The following is a 20120-nucleotide window of genomic DNA, read 5'->3' on the forward strand; positions in this document are numbered from 1 at the left end:
AGAGAAAGGCACCATCCAAGCACTCCCGACAGATGTCCATCCAGTAGAGGAGGAGACTCTCCTGAATTCTAGAAATCAAAGGGAAACTCAGTGGTCATCCATCCCCTTCTGTTATAGAGGAAGGCACCACTGAAGCTTTCCTGGGAGATGGCCATCCAAGTACAAAAAAACTCAAGAGAAAGAGACTCGACTGGATACTGAATCCTAGATTTGGAAGGGAACTCTAAGGTCATCCAGTCTGACCCCTTTCTAATATAGAGAAAGGCACCATCCAAGCACTCCCGACAGACGACCATCCAATAGAGGAGGAGACTGCACTGATTCTGAATCCTAGAATTTGAAGGGAACCCAAAGACCATCTAGTCTGACCCCCTTCTGTTATAGAGCAAGGCACCATCTAATCCCTACATAGAGATGGCCGTCCAGTGCAAACGTCTCCAAGAAAAGAGGCCTCAAGTGGGGAGGGAACCCCAAAGGCCATCTAGTCTGACCCCCCATCTTGCCATACAGGAGGCACCACCCAAGCCTTCCCGACAGATGGCCGTGTGAGACAGAAACCTTCAGAGTAGGCGGCTCCATGGATTCTGAATCCTAGACTTGGAAGGGAACCCAAAGGGCATCCAGCCTGACCCCCTTTCTGCCGCAGAGGAAGGCTTCCTGACCCGCTTCCAGGACTCCGTTCGGATGACGTCAGCGGAGCCCTGATCCCGAGCGGATTAGGATTAATGGCATCGAAGGAGAAGGATCTCGAATGCATCATTTACGCTCTTTTGAGCTTGGGAAAATATATATATTTTTATTGAATACCAATTTAATAATACATAATCAATAATAATTTAATAATTCATAATATATATATATAAATCAGCGTGAAAAATAAAATTCCAACTAATTAATAATTAATTTAATAATACAATATATACCGTGTGTGTGTGTGTGTGTGTGTGTATATATATATATACTAGATTTGCAAGGTTCGTAAACAAACCCGCTCCCTCCTGCCTTACCAATGAGACGGGATTGGGCATATCTGTATATTCATAATGAGATGCTGAATATTCAATGCACACCACCCAGGCTCAGGCTGGTCAGGCCCAAATAGGACCTTAGTGCTCTCTGTGCATGCTCAGGGACAGCCTTGGCATCTTCCAAATAGAAATTAATGCTCTCTGTGCATGCTCAGAGGCACCCGTAGTGACTTGACTTCCAAAGAGAAAGATAATGCTCTCTGCGCATGTTCAGAGGCTCCTTTGACCTCCAAATAGAAATGTAATACTCTCTGCGCATGCTCAGAGGCACCCTTAGTGACTGACTTCCAAATAATGTTCTCTGTGCATGCTCAAAGGCACGCTTAGTGATGGACTTCCAAATAGCAATATAATGCTCTCTGTGCATGCTCAGAGGCTCCCTTATTGACTTCCAGATAGGACTGTAGTGCTCTCTGCACATGTTCAGAGGCTCCCTTAGTGACTGACTTCCAAATAGACATGCAATGCTCTCTCTGTGCATGCTCAGAGGCATCCTGAGGGACTAACTTCCAAATACAACCCTGATGCTCTCTGCGCATGCTCAGACGCAACCTAGTGTCTCCCTAGTAGACACATAATGCCCTCTGTGCATGCTCAGCAGCACCCTTAGCGATGGGCTTCCAAACAATCCTAATGCTCTCTGTGTATGCTCAGAAGCAACTGTGGTGACTTCCAAATAGACATGCAATGCTCTCTGTGCATGCTCAGAGGCATCCCGAGGGACTAACTTCCAAATAGAACACTGGTGCTCTCTGCACATGCTCAGAGGTTCTCTTATTGAGTTCCAAGTGGGACCCTGATGCTCTCTGCGCATGCTCAAAGGACCCTTTGGCGACTGACTTCCAAATAGAAATGTCATGCTCTCTGCACATGCTCTGAGGCTCCCTTATTGACTTCCAAATAGGACCTAAGTGTTCTCTGCGCATGCTCAGAGGCAGCCTGGGGTCTTCCAAATAGACATGTAATGCTCTCTGCGCATGCTCAGGGGCTCCCTTAGTGATTTCTGAATAGAAACGTACTGTCCTTTGCGCATGCTCAGAGGCTCCCTTAGTGACTAACTCCCAAATAGACATGTAATGCTCTCTGCGCATGCTCAGAGGCTCCCTTACTGACTTCCAATTAGAACACTAATGCTCTCTGCACATGCTCAGAGGCAGCCAGGTGCCTTCCAGACAGAACTGTAGTGCTCTCTGCACATGTTCAGAGGCTCCCTTACTGACTAACTCCTAAATAGACATGTAATGCTCTCTGCGCATGCTCAGAGGCTCCCTTACTGACTTCCAAATAGGACCTTAGTGTTCTCTGCACATGCTCAAAGGCAGCCAGGTGCCTTCCAGATAGGACTGTAATGCTCTCTGCACATGCTCAGAGGCTCCCTTAGTGACTAATTCCAAAATAGACATGTAATGCTCTCTGTGCATGCTCAGAGGCAGCCAAGTGTCTTCCAGATATGAATTAATGTTCTCTGCGCATGCTCAGAGGCTCTCTTGGTGACTTCGCCATACAAACATATTGCCCTTTGCGCATGCTCAGAGGCTCCCTTAGTGACTAACTTCCAAAATAGACATATAATGTGCTCTGTGCATGCTCAGAGGCAGCCGAGTGTCTTCCAGATATAAATTAATGTTCTCTGCGCATGCTCAGGGGCTCTCTTGGTGACTTCTCAATACAAACATATTGCCCTTTGCGCATGCTCAGAGGCTCCCTTAGAGACTTCCAAATAGGACCTTAGTGCTCTCTGTGCATGCTCAGAGGCAGCTAGGTGCCTTCCAGATAAGACTGCAATGCTCTCTCCACATGCTCAGAGGCTCCCTTAGTGACTAACTTCCAAAATAGACATATAATGTGCTCTGTGCATGCTCAGAGGCAGCCGAGTGTCTTCCAGATATAAATTAATGTTCTCTGCGCATGCTCAGAGGCTCCCTTGGTGACTTCTCAATACATATTGCCCTTTGCGCATGCTCAGAGGCTCCCTTAGTGACTAACTCCCAAATAGACATGTAATGCTCTCTGCGCATGCTCAGAGGCATCCTGAGGGACTAACTTCCAAATACAACCATGATGCTTTCTGCACATGCTCAGAGGCAGCCGGGTGTCTTCCAAAGAGACATGTAATGCTCTCTGCGCATGCTCAGGGGCTCTCTTGGTGACTTCTGAATACAAACATATTGCCCTTTGCGCATGCTCAGAGGCAGCCTTAGTGATTACATCTCATCGGCGTGGCTTTGCCTCTCGGAGTCCTTCTCCACCGGACCGTTCTCTTCTTGCGTTGTGTTGTTCCGGAGTGGTTCCGGATCGGATGCCTTGGCCCAGGCTTTCTGCTCAGGAACCCGGTCCTTGGTTCCGTCCGCTCCCTCGGCGGCGCCATCGTCTCCTTCCGAGTCGGGAAGGCCCCCCTGGTGCAGGATGTGCCTGGAAATCACTGGGGAGGGAAAGCAGATCCTCAGACCCTGCCAAACCCCAAGTCCCTCCTCTGTCTGGGGATGGAACTGTGTTAAATCCCGCAGTGTGGACTTGCCTCCGGAGGGCTTGTACCCTTGTCGGCTGAGCTGGGTCCCCCCAAAGAAGGAGCGGCCGCTGGGAAGCAGGAAGAGGCCCAGCCAGAAGAGCAGCAGCTGCAAGGGAAGCAAGGAGGGAAGCAGGAGGATGATGGGAGGTGTAGTCCAGCAACCCCCATCATCCAACATGAGGCCAGACCCCAGCACCCATCGCCCCCAGGGGGAAAGGAGGATGGGAGTGACAGTCCAGCAGCACCCCCTCCCTCCCCGATTGCGTGTTACCAAGAGGCACGTGCTGGTCTGGGCCGCCTTGGGGGACGTCTGCTTGATGAGTCCGGTCAGCTTTTGCAGTTGGGACAGGAGGGAACTGCAGGAGGGGAGGACCAAGGGGGAAAATAGTCAGGCCTGGCTATTTATCCACCCACACACCCATCTATCTATCTGTCTCTCCATCTATTTCTCCATCCATCTCTCTATCCATCCATCCATCCATCCCTATATCTATCTCTCCATCCATCCATTCATCCATCCAACCACCCATCATCTATCTCTCTTTCAATCCATCTCTCCATCCATCTATCTCTCTATCTCTCTCTCTCTCTCTCTCTCCCTCCCTCCCTCCCTCCATCTATCTATCTCTCCATCCATCCCTCCATCTCTCCATCCATCTATCTCTCTATCTCTCTCTCTCTCTCTCTCTCCCTCCCTCCCTCCATCTATCTATCTCTCCATCCATCCCTCCATCTCTACATCCATCTATCTCCATCCATCTCTCTCTCTCTCTCTCTCCATCCATCCATCCATCCATTTCTCCATCCATCCACCTCTCCCTCCCTCCATCCAACCACCCATCATCTATCTCTCTTTCAATCCATCTCTCCATCCATCTCTCCATCCATCTATCTATCTCTCTCTCTCTCTCTCTCCCTCCCTCCATCTATCTATCTCTCCATCCATCCCTCCATCTCTACATCCATCTATCTCCATCCATCTCTCTCTCTCCATCCATCCATCCATCCATTTCTCCATCCATCCATCTCTCCCTCCCTCCATCCATCCACCCATCTATCACTCCATCCATCTTTACATCCATCTATCTCTATCTATCTATCTATCTATCTATCTATCTATCTATCATCTATCTATTCATCCATCCATCTATCCATCAATTTCTCCACCCACCCATCTATCTCTCCATCCATCTTTACATCTATCTATCTATCTATCTATCTATCTATCTATCTATCTATCATCTATCTATTCATCCATCCATCCATCTATCCATCAATTTCTCCATCCATCCATCCCTCTCTCAATCTCTCCCTCCCTCCATCCATCTATATATCTCTCCATCCATCCATCCCTCCATCCTTCCATCTATCTCCCATCCATCCATTCATCCATCTATCTCTCCATCCCTTCATCTGTCTGTCCATCTATCCGTCCGTCCTTCTTATCCATGCATATATCTATCTGTCTATCTGTCTATGCCTCTTTCTCTCTCTCTCTCTCTTCCGTGTCCTTTCCTGTGAGGTGGGAAGCCCTGCTTTCCTCGCTTCCGCCCTGTTTTTGCAGTCTCTGGGTTCTAGGTCCAGACAGGGACCTCAACACACCTGTTTTGCACCTCGAGGTCCTGGACCTTCTTCCGCAGCTCTTGGTTCTGGACCGCACAGGCCGCTGCCCTGGAAGGAAGGAAGAGAGAAGGCCCTTCCATTGTCAGACTACAACTCCCATCACTCCCAGTCCTAACACTCCTATACATTGTGTTTTTTTTTGGGGGGGGGGGGGCATTAGATGGCAATCCAAGGGCCACCTCTTGTCTTGACTTGTTTACATTTTCCAGATCACCAGACTGGGCCACAGCAACACATGACAGGGGACAGCTAGTATAATATAATAATAATGTAATATAAAAATATAATGTAATATAATATAATAAAATAATATAATATAATGTCATATAATATAATAAAGTAATATAATAATAATAATATAATGCAATGTAATATAATAATATATAGTAATGTCAATGTAATATAATATAAAATAATAATATAATGTAACATAACAATGTAATATAGTGTAATGTAATATAATAATAATATAATAATGTAATTTAATATAATAATACATAATAATGTCAATGTAATATAATAATATGAAATAATAATATAATGTAATAAAATAATGTAATATAATAATAATGCAATATGATATAATAATAATATACTAATGCAATGTAATATAATCATATATAATAATGTAATGTAATATAATAATGTAATCTAATAATAATGCAATGTAATCTAATAATAATGTCAATGTAATATAATAATATAAAATAATAATATAATGTAATATAATAATGTAATGTAATATAATTATAATATAATAATGCAATGTAATATAATAATATGAAATAATAATATAATGTAAACAATGTAATATAATATAAAATAATAATATAATGTCATATAATAACGTAATGCAATATAATAATATAATGTAATATAATAATATGAAATAATAATGTAATGTAAACAATGTAGTATAATAATAATAATGTAATGTAATATAATAGTAATATAATAATGCAATGTAATCTAATAATAATATAACAATGTCAATGTAATATAATATAAAATAATAATATAATGTCATATAATAATGTAATGCAATATAATAATATAATAATATAATGTAATATAATAATATATAATAATGTAATGTAATATAATAGTAATATAATAATGCAATGTAATCTAATAATAATATAACAATGTCCATTTAATATAATATAAAATAATAATATAATGTAATATAATAATGTAATGCAATATAATAATTATAATATAATAATGCAATGTAATCTAATAATAATATAATAATATAATGTAATATAATAATATATAATAATTTAATGTAATATAATAATAATAATAATAATAATAATAATAATAACAGGCCGTTGCAATATCCAGAGCCGAATCCGAGACACTTGGACCTAAATTGCATGGGTGCTGTGTTGTTATGTATATGCCATAAATAATAATAATAATGTCACTACACTAAAGGAAATGGCCCATAGTGAACTACGTCTCCCACGCCCCGCACTCACCGGTTCTCCAGGCCGTCGACATACTCCTTCTTGCGCCGGCGGCTGTCTTGGGCCGAACGCTTGTTCCGGATCTTCCTCCGGACCTTCTTCAGGATGCGTTCCTCCACCTGTGATGAAAGCATTGCAGGTGGGAAATGGGGGGACTACATCTCCCAGCGTCCCCTTCGGCGCCATGGGACTTGGAGTGGAGAGGGACGCACCTTGGAGAGGGGCCGCCCCCCCTGGAGAGAGACCCCTTCCTGGGCCAGCAAGCGGCGCTCCTCCTCCGTCAGAGCCTGCGGGGAATTAACCCAGTTTGATTCCGCTTTAAACAGCCGTGTGGTCTTGACGTGGCACAAAGTCCCGTCCGGATGCTCACCTGCTCTGCAGACGGGGCTCCATCCCCGGGGATGATGGTTTGCGGAGTCCAGGTCCCTGTCAAAGGCAAGGGGATGCAATCAGAAAGGAGGAGGAGGGCTGAAAGGGATCCCCAGAGGGCATCTAGACCACCCCCCTTCTGCCATTATGCAGGAAAGATACACTCCAATATGTCTCCAATGCAATGACTCTGCTCCAAAGTCCCTTAAAGTTCGGACTGCAACCCAGAGCGGATCCCCGGAAAACGTACCGAGGGTCCCTGCAAAAGCGACGTCGGGGAAAGGCGCCCCTCCGGAGTCACAGACGACCTCGCAGACAGCCGTGGACGATGGGTCTTGCGCCTCCGCGTATCTCGGATTGGGGGACTCGGTCCGGGGGTCGTCCGAGATCCCGCTGTCGCTCTCCGGACCGTGGGGGTCGCAGGCCACGTTGGGGTCAATGAGCAGCAAGAGGAGATCGTCTCCATCCTCGCCACCGTCTGGAGCCTGCGATGGAATTGATCGATCGATTGATTGAATGAATGATTAAGTTGATAGCTTGCCAGTGTTTTGGACTTGATTCGATGTATTGACCACTCCGAGCCTAAAATTGCAATCTAACACATTACAGCACTAAAGGAAAAGGCACCAAAATGATTGATTGGTGAATTGATTGATGAATTGATTGACTGATGAATTAATTGATTGGCTGCGTCACCCACTTTGAACCAGAAATTGTAATCTACAAAGTCACAACACTAAAGGAAAAGGCACCAGACTGACTGATTGGTGAAATGATTGATGAATTGATTGATTGATTGATGAATTGATTGATTGGCTGCGTCACCCACTTTGAACCAGAAATTGTAATCTACAAAGTCACAACACTAAAGGAAAAGGTACAAGACTGATTGATGGATGAATTGATTGATTGATTGATTGATTGGCTGTATCACCCACTTTGAACCTGAAATTGTAATATACAAAGTCACAACACCAGACTGATTGATTGATTGATGAATTGATTGATTGATGAATTGATCGATTGGCTGTATCATCCACTTTGAGTCCACAAAGTCACAACACTAAAGGAAAAGGCAGAAGACTGATTGATGGATGAATTGATTGATTGATTGATTGATTGGCTGTATCACCCCCTTTGAACCTGAAATTGTAATATACAAAGTCACAACACCAGACTGATTGATTGATTGATGAATTGATGAATTGATCGATTGGCTGTATCATCCACTTTGAGTCCACAAAGTCACAACACTAAAGGAAAAGGCACCAGACTGATTGATTGATGAATTGATTGATTGGCTGTATCACCCACTTTGAACCTGAAATTGCAACCTGCAAAGTCACAACACTAAAGGAAAAGGCAGAAGACTGATTGATTGATGAATTGATTGATTGGTGAATTGATCGATTGGCTGTATCATCCACTTTGAGTCCACAAAGTCACAACACTAAAGGAAAAGGCACCAGACTGATTGATTGATGAATTGATTGATTGGCTGCATCACCCTTTGAACCTGAAATTGCAACTTGCAAAGTCACAACACTAAAGGAAAAGGCACCAGACCGATTGATTGGTGAATTGATTGATGAATTGATTGATTGGCCGTATCACCCACTTTGAATCACAAAGTCACAACACTAAAGGAAAAGGCACCAGACCGATTGATTGGTGAATTGATTGATGAATTGATTGATTGGCCGTATCACCCACTTTGAATCACAAAGTCACAACACTAAAGGAAAAGGCACCAGACTGATTGATTGATGAATTGATTGATTGGCTGTATCACCCACTTTGTACCTGAAATTGCAATCTACAAAGTCACAACACTTAAAGAAAGTGCACATAATTGATTGATTGATTGGTGAATTGATTGGCTGTATAGCACACTCTGTGCCTGAAATCGTAATCTGCAAAGTCATAACACGAAAGGAAAAGCCATGAGACGGATTGATTGACTGATTGATTGATTGATTGGACGCACAGCCCACTTTGCAACTGAAATCGTAATCGGAAAAGTCACAATACTAAAGGAAAAGGCAAAGTAGAGAGAAAATAATTATAATTATAATTTATTGTGGGGCTGGGGCCCACCTGGAGGGGCCCTTGGGGGTCCCAGGCCCCGTAATAGGCGTGGTCCGGGAGCGGAAAGGGTCCCTCGGCTTCCAGCAAAACGTCCAGGGAAGAGGAGCGGATCATCGCCCTGGAAGGAAACAACACAGGCAAAACAACAACAACAACAGTGGGTTGCTGTGAATTTTCCAGGCTGCCTGACCAATATGTTCCAGTAGCATCCTCTCCTGACGTTTCTCCTGCATCTGTGGCTAATGGGATCTTCATAGGAACTGATGTGAGTCATTCCGCAGAGGGTGCCTCCAGGCAACAGAAGCCAGGCTACCTCTATGCAGAGACCCTCATTTATTGACTTTGCAGCTTCATGGCTACTCAATGCTATTCAAGCTTGCTAATTGCAACATTCACACCTGCTTCAAAGAGACAAGGGTCCTTTCTCCCATCCTGGGTGTTATTCCACAGAGGGTGCCTCCAGGCAACAGAGGCCAGGCTACCCCCATGCAGATACCCCCACTGATAGGACTCTGCAGTTTCCACAGGTGTGTGTGCATATATATACACACATACACATTCCACTTGCCTCGCTGTCATAAGTTCCTATAAAGATGCCATTAGCCACAGGTGCAGATGAAACGTCAGGAGAGAGTGCTGCTGGGACATATTGGCCAGGCAGCCTGGAAAACAGATAGCATCACAATGATTCCAGTCCCAAAAGATATATATATATATAAATATATATAATTCTATTTCTTATTATTATATTACTATTATATTTCCTATTATTATATGATCATATTAACTGTTATTATATTTCCTATTATATTTCCTGTTAGTATATTATTATATTTACTATTACATTTCAAGTTATTCTTATATTTCCTACTATATATATATATATATATATATATATATATAGTGGTTCTCCCACCTGCCTTTATTTAATTTTATTATATTGCATCCTATATAGTGTATATATATATATATAACTATATTATATACTACACATTATATACATTATATATAATTTATATATATACGCAGACTATTATATATAATTATATACATTATATATAATGTATTATATATATATATATATATATATATATATATATAATGCATTATTTATATAATGTGTGTGTGTGTGTGTGTGTGTGTGTATATATATATATATATATATATAGTGGTTCTCCCACCTGCCTTTACTTAATTTTATTATATTGCATCATATATTGTGTATATATATATATAACTATATTATATACTACACATTATATACATTATATATAATTTATATATATACGCAGACTATTATATATAATTATATACATTATATATAATGTATTATATATATATATAATGCATTATTTATATAATGTGTGTGTGTGTGTGTGTGTGTGTGTGTGTATATATATATATATATATATATAGTGGTTCTCCCACCTGCCTTTACTTAATTTTATTATATTGCATCATATATTGTATGTATATATATTATATTATATACTACACATTATATACATTATATATAAGGTATTATATATATAATACATTATTTATATAATGTGTGTGTGTGTGTGTATATAGTGGTTCTCCCACCTGCCTTTACTTAATTTTATTATATTGCATCATATATTGTGTATATATATATATATATAACTATATTATATACTACACATTATATACATTATATATAATGTACAGGGTTAGTCAAAATGCATAGGCCAATAAGCCATTCAATTGAATGGCTTATTGGCCTATGCATTTTGACTAACCCTGTATTATATATATACACACACTATTATATATAATTATATACATTATATATAATGTATTATCTATATAATGTATTATATATATATATATATATATATATATATATATAGGTTCTCCCATCTGGCTTTACCTAATTTTATTATATTTTATTGTATTATATATTTTGTATGTAATATATAAAATTATACTATATGCTATACATTATATATAATGTATTATATATATAACTATATTATATATATATCCATAATATGTATTTATATATATATATATATATATATATATATACACACACACACATATACATATACAAATACATACATATACATATTTATAGTATAGTGTTCTCCTGCCAGGTGCCTTTACCTGTCTTCAGGTGGAGAAGGAGGAAGTCTTCCTGGAGCAGGACAGGATCTGGGCATCCGGGTCTCCTGGGGCCAGGCCCCGCCCCCTCCACTCCCCGCAGCCAATCAGAAGGCGCCAAAGGGCACACACCTGTCCTGGCCCCAGGTATTTAAATCCATCCATATTTAAATAAAATTACGTATTGCAATTAGTAAGGTAGTAAAATAATATTATTCTTGGTGGTGGGATGTCATCTCAACTTTCTTGGCCTGCCTGCACTTTCCAAAAGTTCAATAAGCACCCCATTCTTGTCCTTTAAGGTTTGGACTCCAATTCCCAGAATCCCTGCGCCTTTGAGTCAGCGGCCGAGGCTTCTGGGAGTGGAAGTCCTCACGCCAATCTAGACCTAAGCTGATGCCATTTGTAGGGCGCGCCTGCTCCCATTGGCTGGAACCGGTTGATGTATCTGCATATCCACGCCCATTTTGGGAAGGCCCCTGCTCCCATTGGCTGGAACTGGTTGAGAAAATCTGCATATCCCATATTTGGAAGGCGCCTGCTCCCATTGCCTCAAACCGCTTGACGTATTTGCATCTCCACGCCCATTTTAGGAAAGCGCCTGCTCCCATTGGCTGGAATCAGTTGGTGTATCTGCATATCCACGCCCATTTTGGGAAGGCCCTGCTCCTATTGGCTGGAACTGGTTGAGAAAATCTGCATATCCCATATTTGGAAGGCGCCTGCTCCCATTGCCTCAAAGTGCTTGGCGTATTTGCATCTCCACGCCCATTTTAGGAAGGCGCCTGCTCCCATTGGCTGGAATCGGTTGGTGTATCTGCATATCTACGCCCATTTTGGGAAGGCCCTGCTCCTATTGGCTAGAACTCGTTGAGAAAATCTGCATATCCCATATTTGGAAGGCGCCTGCTCCCATTGCCTCAAACTCCTTGAGGTATTTGCATCTCCACGCCCATTTTGGGAAGGCGCCTGCTCCCATTGGCTAGAACTGTTTGATATATATTTGCATTCCATTTGGGGACCGCCCACTTAGAGCCTAAGGGGAGCGCCACGCCCCTTTCGAACGCCCGCGCGGTGACATAAGGGCTGAGCGGGCGTCCTGATTGGCCGAACGGCTTCCGGGTTTTTCTCCCATATGCGGGACTTCCTGAGGCGTGTGAAGGCCTATTTCCGGTTGGAGCCTGAAGGGAAGCGGCACGCGGTGAGTCCGGAGGCCGAAGTGTTTTGGGGATGATGTGCTCGGTAGTGGTCTGTCATGGAGCCCTTTCCTCTGCCCCTTTGAGGGAGGGCTTTTCAAAAAGTGGACTACAACTCCCAGAATGCCTTGCCATTGGCACAAACAACTAAGGATTCTGGGAGTTGAAGTCCAAAAAAGGGAAAGGCTGGTTCTGGAAGAGAAACTACAAAGCAATATAATATAATAATAGGAAATAATAATAATAATATAGGATATATAATAATAACAGGAAATAAATAATAGGAAATATATTATAATAATAGGAAATATAATAACAATAATATAGAAACTATAATAATTAAAATATAATAGGAAATATAATAATATAGGATATATAATAATAACAGGAAATAAATAATAGGAAATATACTAATATAGAAACTATAATATAATAGGAAATATAATAATATAGGAAATACAATAATAATATAGGATATATAATAATAACAGGAAATACAATAATAATATAGGATATATAATAATAACAGGAAATACAATAATAGTAAATATAATAATAATATAGAAGCTATAATAATTAAAATATAATAGGAAATATAATAATATAGAAACTATAATAATTATAATATAATAGGAAATATAATAATAATATAGGATATATAATAATAACAGGAAATACAATAATAGGGAATATAATAATAATATAGAAACTATAATAATTTAATACAATAGGAAATACAATAATAATATAGGATATATGATAATAACAGAAAATAAATAATAGGAAATATAATAATATAGAAACTATAATATAATAGGAAATATAATAATATAGGAAATATAATAATAACAGTAAATACAATAATAGGAAATATAATATAATAATAATAGGAAATATAATAACAATAATATAGAAGCTATAATAATTAAAATATAATAGGAAATGTAATAATATAGAAACTATAATAATTATAATATAATAGGAAATACAATAATAATATAGGTTATATGATAATAACAGGAAATACAATAATAGGGAATATAATAAAATAATAGGAAATAGTATAATAATATAGGAACTATAATTAATTATAATAGCAAATATAATAATAATATAGGATATATAAAAATAACAGGAAATACCATAATAGGGAATATGATAATAATATAGAAACTATAATCATTGTAATATAATATGAAATATAATAATAATATAGAAGCTATAATAATTAAAATATAATAGGAAATATAATAATATAGAAACTATAATAATTATCATATAATAGGAAATACAATAATAATATAGGTTATATGATAATAACAGGAAATACAATAATAGGGAATATAATAATAATGTAGAAACTATAATAATTTTAATATAATAGGAAATATAATAATAATAATATAGGATATATAATAATAACAGGAAATACAATAATAGGGAATATAATAATAATATAGAAACTATAATAATTTAATATAATAGCAAATATAATAATATAGGATATATAATAATAACAGGAAATACAATAATAGAAAATATAATATTATAATAATAGGAAATGTAGGAAATGTAATAATAATATAGGAACTATAATTAATTATAATAGCAAATATAATAATAATATAGGATATATAATAATAACAGGAAATACAATAATAGGGAATATAATAATATAGAAACTATAATCATTGTAATGTAATAGGAAATACAATAATAGGAAATATAATAATAATGTAGAAGCTATAATCATTGTAATATAATAGGAAATATAATAATAATATAGGATATATAATAATAACAGGAAACACAATAACAGAAAATATAATATTATAATAGGAAATGTAATAATAATATAGGATATATAATAATAACAGGAAATACAATAATAGGGAATATAATAATATAGAAACTATAATAATTGTAATATAATAGGAAATATTATAATAATATAGAAATAATAATAACAGGCAATATAATAAAAGGAAATATAATACTATAGGAAATATAACAATATAATATAAAATAATAAGAAATGTAATAAAATATAGGAAATATAATAATAATATAATAATAGGAAATATAATAACAGGGCATATAATAATAGGAAATATAATAAAGGAAAATATTATAATAGAAATAACAGCAGTAAACATTGTTCTAGAGAAGACAGGAAATATTTATTATTATTATTATTATTACAGTGAACAGTCATTGTGTGGCAGAGATACCACTTTAATGTATATTGTTTAAAAGCTGTTTTCAGATGTTTTTATGTTTATTGCTTTATTTGTTTTATATGCGCTTGGATTGTTGTTTGCATTGTATTGAGATGCCAGAAGCTGCTTTTGGGTCCCTTTGTGGGAGAAAAGCGGGCTATAAATAAAGATGGAAAATGCCTTGAGTCGCCAATTGGCTGAGAAAGGCGGTATACAAATTAGTAAATAATAAATAAATAAATTATTTTTGTTATATTGCAGAGCGCAATCTGAATCGTGCAGTACCGCCTTCAGTCTGCAGGTGGCAGGCTGAGGATAGTACTGCATCGTTCTTCAGTCCGTGTAGCTTCGAATGTTGTTGTTGTTTGTTGTTGTCATTGTAGAAAGATCTGCTGGGGATTCCTTTTGGGATACACTGTGCCTTCATGTCTTCCAGGTGGCCTTCCATTGAGGAGCATGACCTGTCCGGCAAAGGAGTGACCCTTTGAAGGAAACGCTGGACGGCCTTGCCATCGGGTCCTGGCTCTGAAGCAGCCGCGCTCATGGCGGACCCCTTGGGGCCCTTGGCCTGGGGCCCCTTGCCGCCGCTCCACTCTGCAGGGCCGGAGGCGGTCAAGCTGGGCTCTCTGGCCACCCTGCTGGCCGCGACCCTCCTCGGCGGGCTCATGCCCCTGCGCCTCTTCCCTCCAGGCTCCTCCGGTGAGCATGCCTTCCTTCCCTTCCTGGGACAGCTATCCTTTCCTCCTTCATTTCCCCATTCCTCCCTTCCCATTTCCCTTCGGCACAGAATGGCCATGTGTCGGGAGGGCTTTGATGGTGCTTTTCCTGCTTGGCAGAAAGAAAGGGGCTGGACTGCATGGCCTTCTTTGGGGCCACTTCCAACTGTCGGATACTATTATTTGAAACATAACAAGATTAGTACACAGCAGACAAGGTCAGTATGCTGGCTGTTGTATTGGATCACACTTCGGATACTTCTCATAATATAATAATAATAATAATAATAACAATAATAATAATCTTTTATTATTATTACTAATCATAATGGTTTGAAACATAAGATTAGTATACAGCAGACAAGGTCAAGGTATGTTGGCTGTTGTATTGGATCACATGTCAGACACTTACATTGTAAGCCGCTCTGAGTCCCTTTCAGGATGAGAAGGGCAGCATATAAATGTTAATAATAATAATAATAATAATAATAATAATAATTATTATTATTATTATTCCTAATCATAATTATTTGAAACATAACAAGATTAGTACACAACAGACAAGGTCAGTATGCTGGCTGTTGTATGGATCACATGTCGGACCCTTCCCATACTATAATAATTAGAAGGACCTGGATGGCCGTCTATTGGGAGTGGTTTAGTTGTGCCTTCCTTCCCAGCAGAAGGATGTTGGGCTAGATGCCCTTTGGGGATCCCTTCAAACTCTAGGATTAAATCTATCTCTCTATTATGGCAGGAAAGGGTTGGACTGGATGGCCTTTGGGCGGGGGGGGGGGGGTCCCTTCCAACTTGAGGATATTATTATTATTATTATTATTATTATTATTATTATTATGAACTTGGATGTCCATTTATTGGGAGTGGTTTAGTTGTGCCTTCATCTGTCTATTATGGCAGGAAAGGGTTGGACTGGATAGCCTTGGGGGGTCCCTTCCAAGTTGAGGATGTTATTATTATTATTATTATTATTATTATTATTATTATTAAAAAGAACCTGGGTGGCCATTTATTGGGAATGGTTTAGTTGTGCCTTCCTTCCCAGCAGAAAGAAGGGGCTGGGCTGGATGTCCTTTGGGGGCCCCTTCCTGTGGTCCTCCTCTAAGCCCCCTCCTCTCCTCTTCTCTCCTCCAGCGCTCCGGAGGGAGTCCCTCGGCCTGCTGGGCTGCTTTACCAGCGGGGTCTTCCTGGCCGCCTGCCTCCTGGACCTCCTCCCCAATTACCTGGGCGCCATCAATGGGGTCCTGGAAGAGCTCCGGGTCACGGTGAGTGTGGCTGGAGGGGGAAAGGTCCAAGCCAAATCATGGAAATTAAGTTCTCCTAGTAAGCCGACGTGGGAAACTATCAGTATATCTTCCTCGGCTGTATTTACGTATTGCAGTACTGCCTTTGGTCTCTAGGTGGCAGACTTCCCCACCTATAATAAATAATGGCAAATTAAGTGGTTGTTATTGCTATTAATATTGTTTGAAACACAACAAGATGAGTCCACAGCCGACAAGATCAGTTGTTAATAATAACAAGGTCAGTATGCTGGCTGTTGTATTGGATCACATGTCGGACACTTCTCATAATATAATAATAATAATATTTATATTGTTATTAGTAGTAGTAGTAGTAGTAGTAATAATAACAACAAGGTCAGTATGCTGGCTGTTGTATTGGATCACACATCGGACACTTCTCATGATATAATAATAATATAATAATACTTTATATTATATTATTAACTAATATTATATTATTATATATTATTATTATAATATTTATATATTATATTATTAGCTAATATTATATATAATATAATATATATATGTAACATAATATAATATATAACATATATATTATATAATGTATTATATATATATTAACTAATATTATATTATTATATATTACATTGTTATATATTATATTATATATTAATATTATATTACATATTATTAACTAATATTATATTATTAACTATAAATAATAATAACAAGGTTTTGGATCACACGTCGGAAACTTCTCATAATATAATAATAATATAATAATATTTATATTGTTGTTATTGTTATTAGTAATAATAATAACAAGGTCGGTATGCTGGCTGGTGTATTGGATCACACGTCGGACACTTCTCATAATATAATAATAATACTATATATTATATTATTAACTTATATTATATAATATATTATATAACATATATAACATAATATAATATATATTATTAACTAATATTATATTAATAATTAATAATAATAATAATAACAAGGTTTTGGATCACGTCAGACACTTCTCATAATATAATAATAATATAATAATACTTATATTGTTAATAGTAGTAATAATAATAAGAATGTCAGTATGCTGACTGTTGTATTGGATCACACGTCGCACACTTCTCATAATATAATAATAATATAATAATTCTTATATTTTTATTAGTAGTACTAGTAATAATAATGTCAGTATGCTGGCTGTTGTATTGGATCACACGTCAGACACTTCTCATAATATAATAATAATTTTATTATTATTATTATTAGTAGTAGTAGTAGTAGTAATTATAACAAGGTCAGTATGCTGACTGTTGTATTGGATCCCACATCGGACACTTCCCATTATTATTATTATTATTATTATTATTATTGGGGGAGTTGAAGTCCAAACCACCGGGAGGGAGGGCCCAAGTTGGCCCAGGCCTGATCTCGATGCTCATCTCCACTTGTGTAACCCTTTGGTGAAATCTGCTGTGACCACATGTCCATTAGGACTGTATTTCTCACACTGGAGTGTGTTTCTATCTCCCTCTTCTCTCCTCTTCCTTTGCAGCTGCTCTTCCCTCTGCCGGAGTTCCTCCTGTCCGTGGGCTTCTTCCTGGTCCTGATCCTGGAGCAGATCCTCTTGGCCTGCAAGGACCCTCACGAGGAGGAGGAGGAAGAGGAAGAGGGAGGCAAGGAGACCCCCTGGAGCCCCTCTGCACCCATCCACGAAGACCCCCCCTCTGGCCTGCGCTTGGGCGCCCTGCTGCTCTCCTTGTGCCTTTCCTCGGGGTTGCAAGGGCTCTCCGTCCGGGTTCTAGAGCCGTGTGTGTTCCTACTGCTGCACCAGGGGCTGCTGGCCTTCGCTTTGGGGCTGCGGCTGGTGCAAGGGGGGCTGCGGGGCCGGGCTGTTGTTGCCGGGGTGGCCCTCTTTGCCACCTCCGCCCCCTTGGGACTGGCGCTAGGGAGGGTGGGCCCTTCCTCCTCCCCGTTGTCCCGCCTCTCGTGCTCCGTGCTGCAAGGCCTGGCCGCCGGAGCCTTCCTCCACCTATCCTGCGCGGAGGAGGCCCTGCCCCACGGAACCCGACCCGGAACCCGCCGGCGGCAGCGCATCCTCCGGGCCACGGCCGTCCTGGCCGGATTCGCCCTCCTCACCTGCCTCCTCTTCCTCAGGCTCTAAAGTGGGCTGGGGGGGTGGGGGGTGGGGGGTGGGGACAATCCAAGCCAAATCATTGTCAGTGGGGGTTACAGTTTCTCTGGATGCAAGTGAACTACAACTCCCATAAATCAAGGTCAATTTTTCCCAAACGTGTCCAGTATGTTCTGTTGGTCATGGGGAGTCTGTGTGCCAAGTTTGGTCTTTATTGGTAATTGGATGAGTGTTGCTGTGGTCACAGGAAGTGAATGAAGGTACTGCAAGTCCCATAATCGGTGGTCCATCTTCTTCCAAACAGCACCAGGATGTAGAGTGGGTCATGGGGGCTCCGTGTGCCAAGTCTGGTCTTGATCAGTCATTGGATGAGAGTCGCAGCAGTCTCGGGAAGTGAGTGAAGGTACTGCGAGTCCCATCGTCCATGGTCCACCCTCCTCCAAACAGCGCCAGGATGTAGAGTGGGTCATGGAGGCTCTGTGTGCCAACTTTGGTCTTGATCAGTCATTGGATGAGAGTCGCAGCAGTCTCAGGAAATGAGTGAAGGTACTGCAAGTCCCATCATCTGTAGTCCGCCCTCCCCAAACTGCACCAAAATCTTGAGTTGGCCATGGGGGCTCTCTGTGCCAAGTTTGGTCTTTAATAGTAATTGGATGAGTGTTGCTATGGTCATGGGAAGTGAGTGAAGGTACTGCAAGTCCCATCGTCCATGGACCATCCTCCTCCAAACAGCGCCAGGATGTAGAGTGGGTCATAGGGGCTCTGTATGCCAACTTTGGTCTTGATCAGTCATTGGATGAGAGTCGCAGTGGTCTCGGAAAGTGAGTGAAGTTACTGCAAGTCCCATCATCCGTGGTCCATCTTCCTCCAAACTGCACCAGGATGTAGAGTTGATCATGATGGCTGTGTGTGCCAAGTTTGGTCTTGATCGGTCATTAGATAAGGGTTGCAGCAGTCTCGGGAAGGGAGTGGAGGTACTTGAAGTCCCATCATCTATGGTTTGTCCTCGAAAGTGCTACAAATCCCATTATCCATTGTCAACTGTCCCCCCCAAACCTCACCAGGATGTAAAAGGGGTCATGGGGGTTTTGTGTATCAAGTTTGGTGTTGATCAGTCATTGGATGAGGGTCGTAGCGGTCTCGGTAAGTGAGTGGAGGTACTTCAAGTCCCATCATCCATGGTCCTTCCTCCTCCAAACTGCAGTATGATGTAGAGTGGGTCATGGGAGCTCTGTATGCCAAGTTTGGTCTTGATCAGTCATTGGATGAGGGTCGCAGCGGTCTCGAAAGTGAGTGGAGGTACTTCAAGTCCCATCATCCATGGTCCTCCCTCCTCCAAACCACAGCAGGATGTAGAGTGGG

General features: G+C 40.0%; 2 protein-coding genes across 2 annotated transcripts; one reads left to right on the top strand and one right to left on the bottom strand.

The window, feature by feature from the left end:
* Positions 1-933: 933 nt before the first annotated feature.
* CREB3L4 (cAMP responsive element binding protein 3 like 4) lies at positions 934-11318 on the bottom strand. The gene is made up of 9 exons (XM_060757949.2): positions 11217-11318; positions 9099-9207; positions 7252-7486; positions 7003-7058; positions 6845-6919; positions 6645-6751; positions 5140-5208; positions 3809-3893; positions 934-3643 (listed from the first exon to the last, which is right to left on the bottom strand). The coding sequence occupies exons 1-9, from the start codon at positions 11270-11272 to the stop codon at positions 3233-3235; spliced, it is 1203 nt and encodes a 400-aa protein (XP_060613932.2). The 5' UTR covers positions 11273-11318; the 3' UTR covers positions 934-3232.
* Positions 11319-12286: 968 nt separating this feature from the next.
* On the top strand, positions 12287-18789 carry SLC39A1 (solute carrier family 39 member 1). The gene is made up of 4 exons (XM_067472300.1): positions 12287-12414; positions 15065-15327; positions 16497-16627; positions 18180-18789. The coding sequence occupies exons 2-4, from the start codon at positions 15171-15173 to the stop codon at positions 18786-18788; spliced, it is 897 nt and encodes a 298-aa protein (XP_067328401.1). The 5' UTR covers positions 12287-12414; positions 15065-15170; the 3' UTR covers position 18789.
* The last annotated feature ends 1331 nt before the right edge of the window (positions 18790-20120 follow it).

The sequence above is a fragment of the Anolis sagrei genome, chromosome 12 (genome assembly GCF_037176765.1).
Source record: "Anolis sagrei isolate rAnoSag1 chromosome 12, rAnoSag1.mat, whole genome shotgun sequence".
NCBI lineage: Eukaryota > Metazoa > Chordata > Lepidosauria > Squamata > Dactyloidae > Anolis > Anolis sagrei.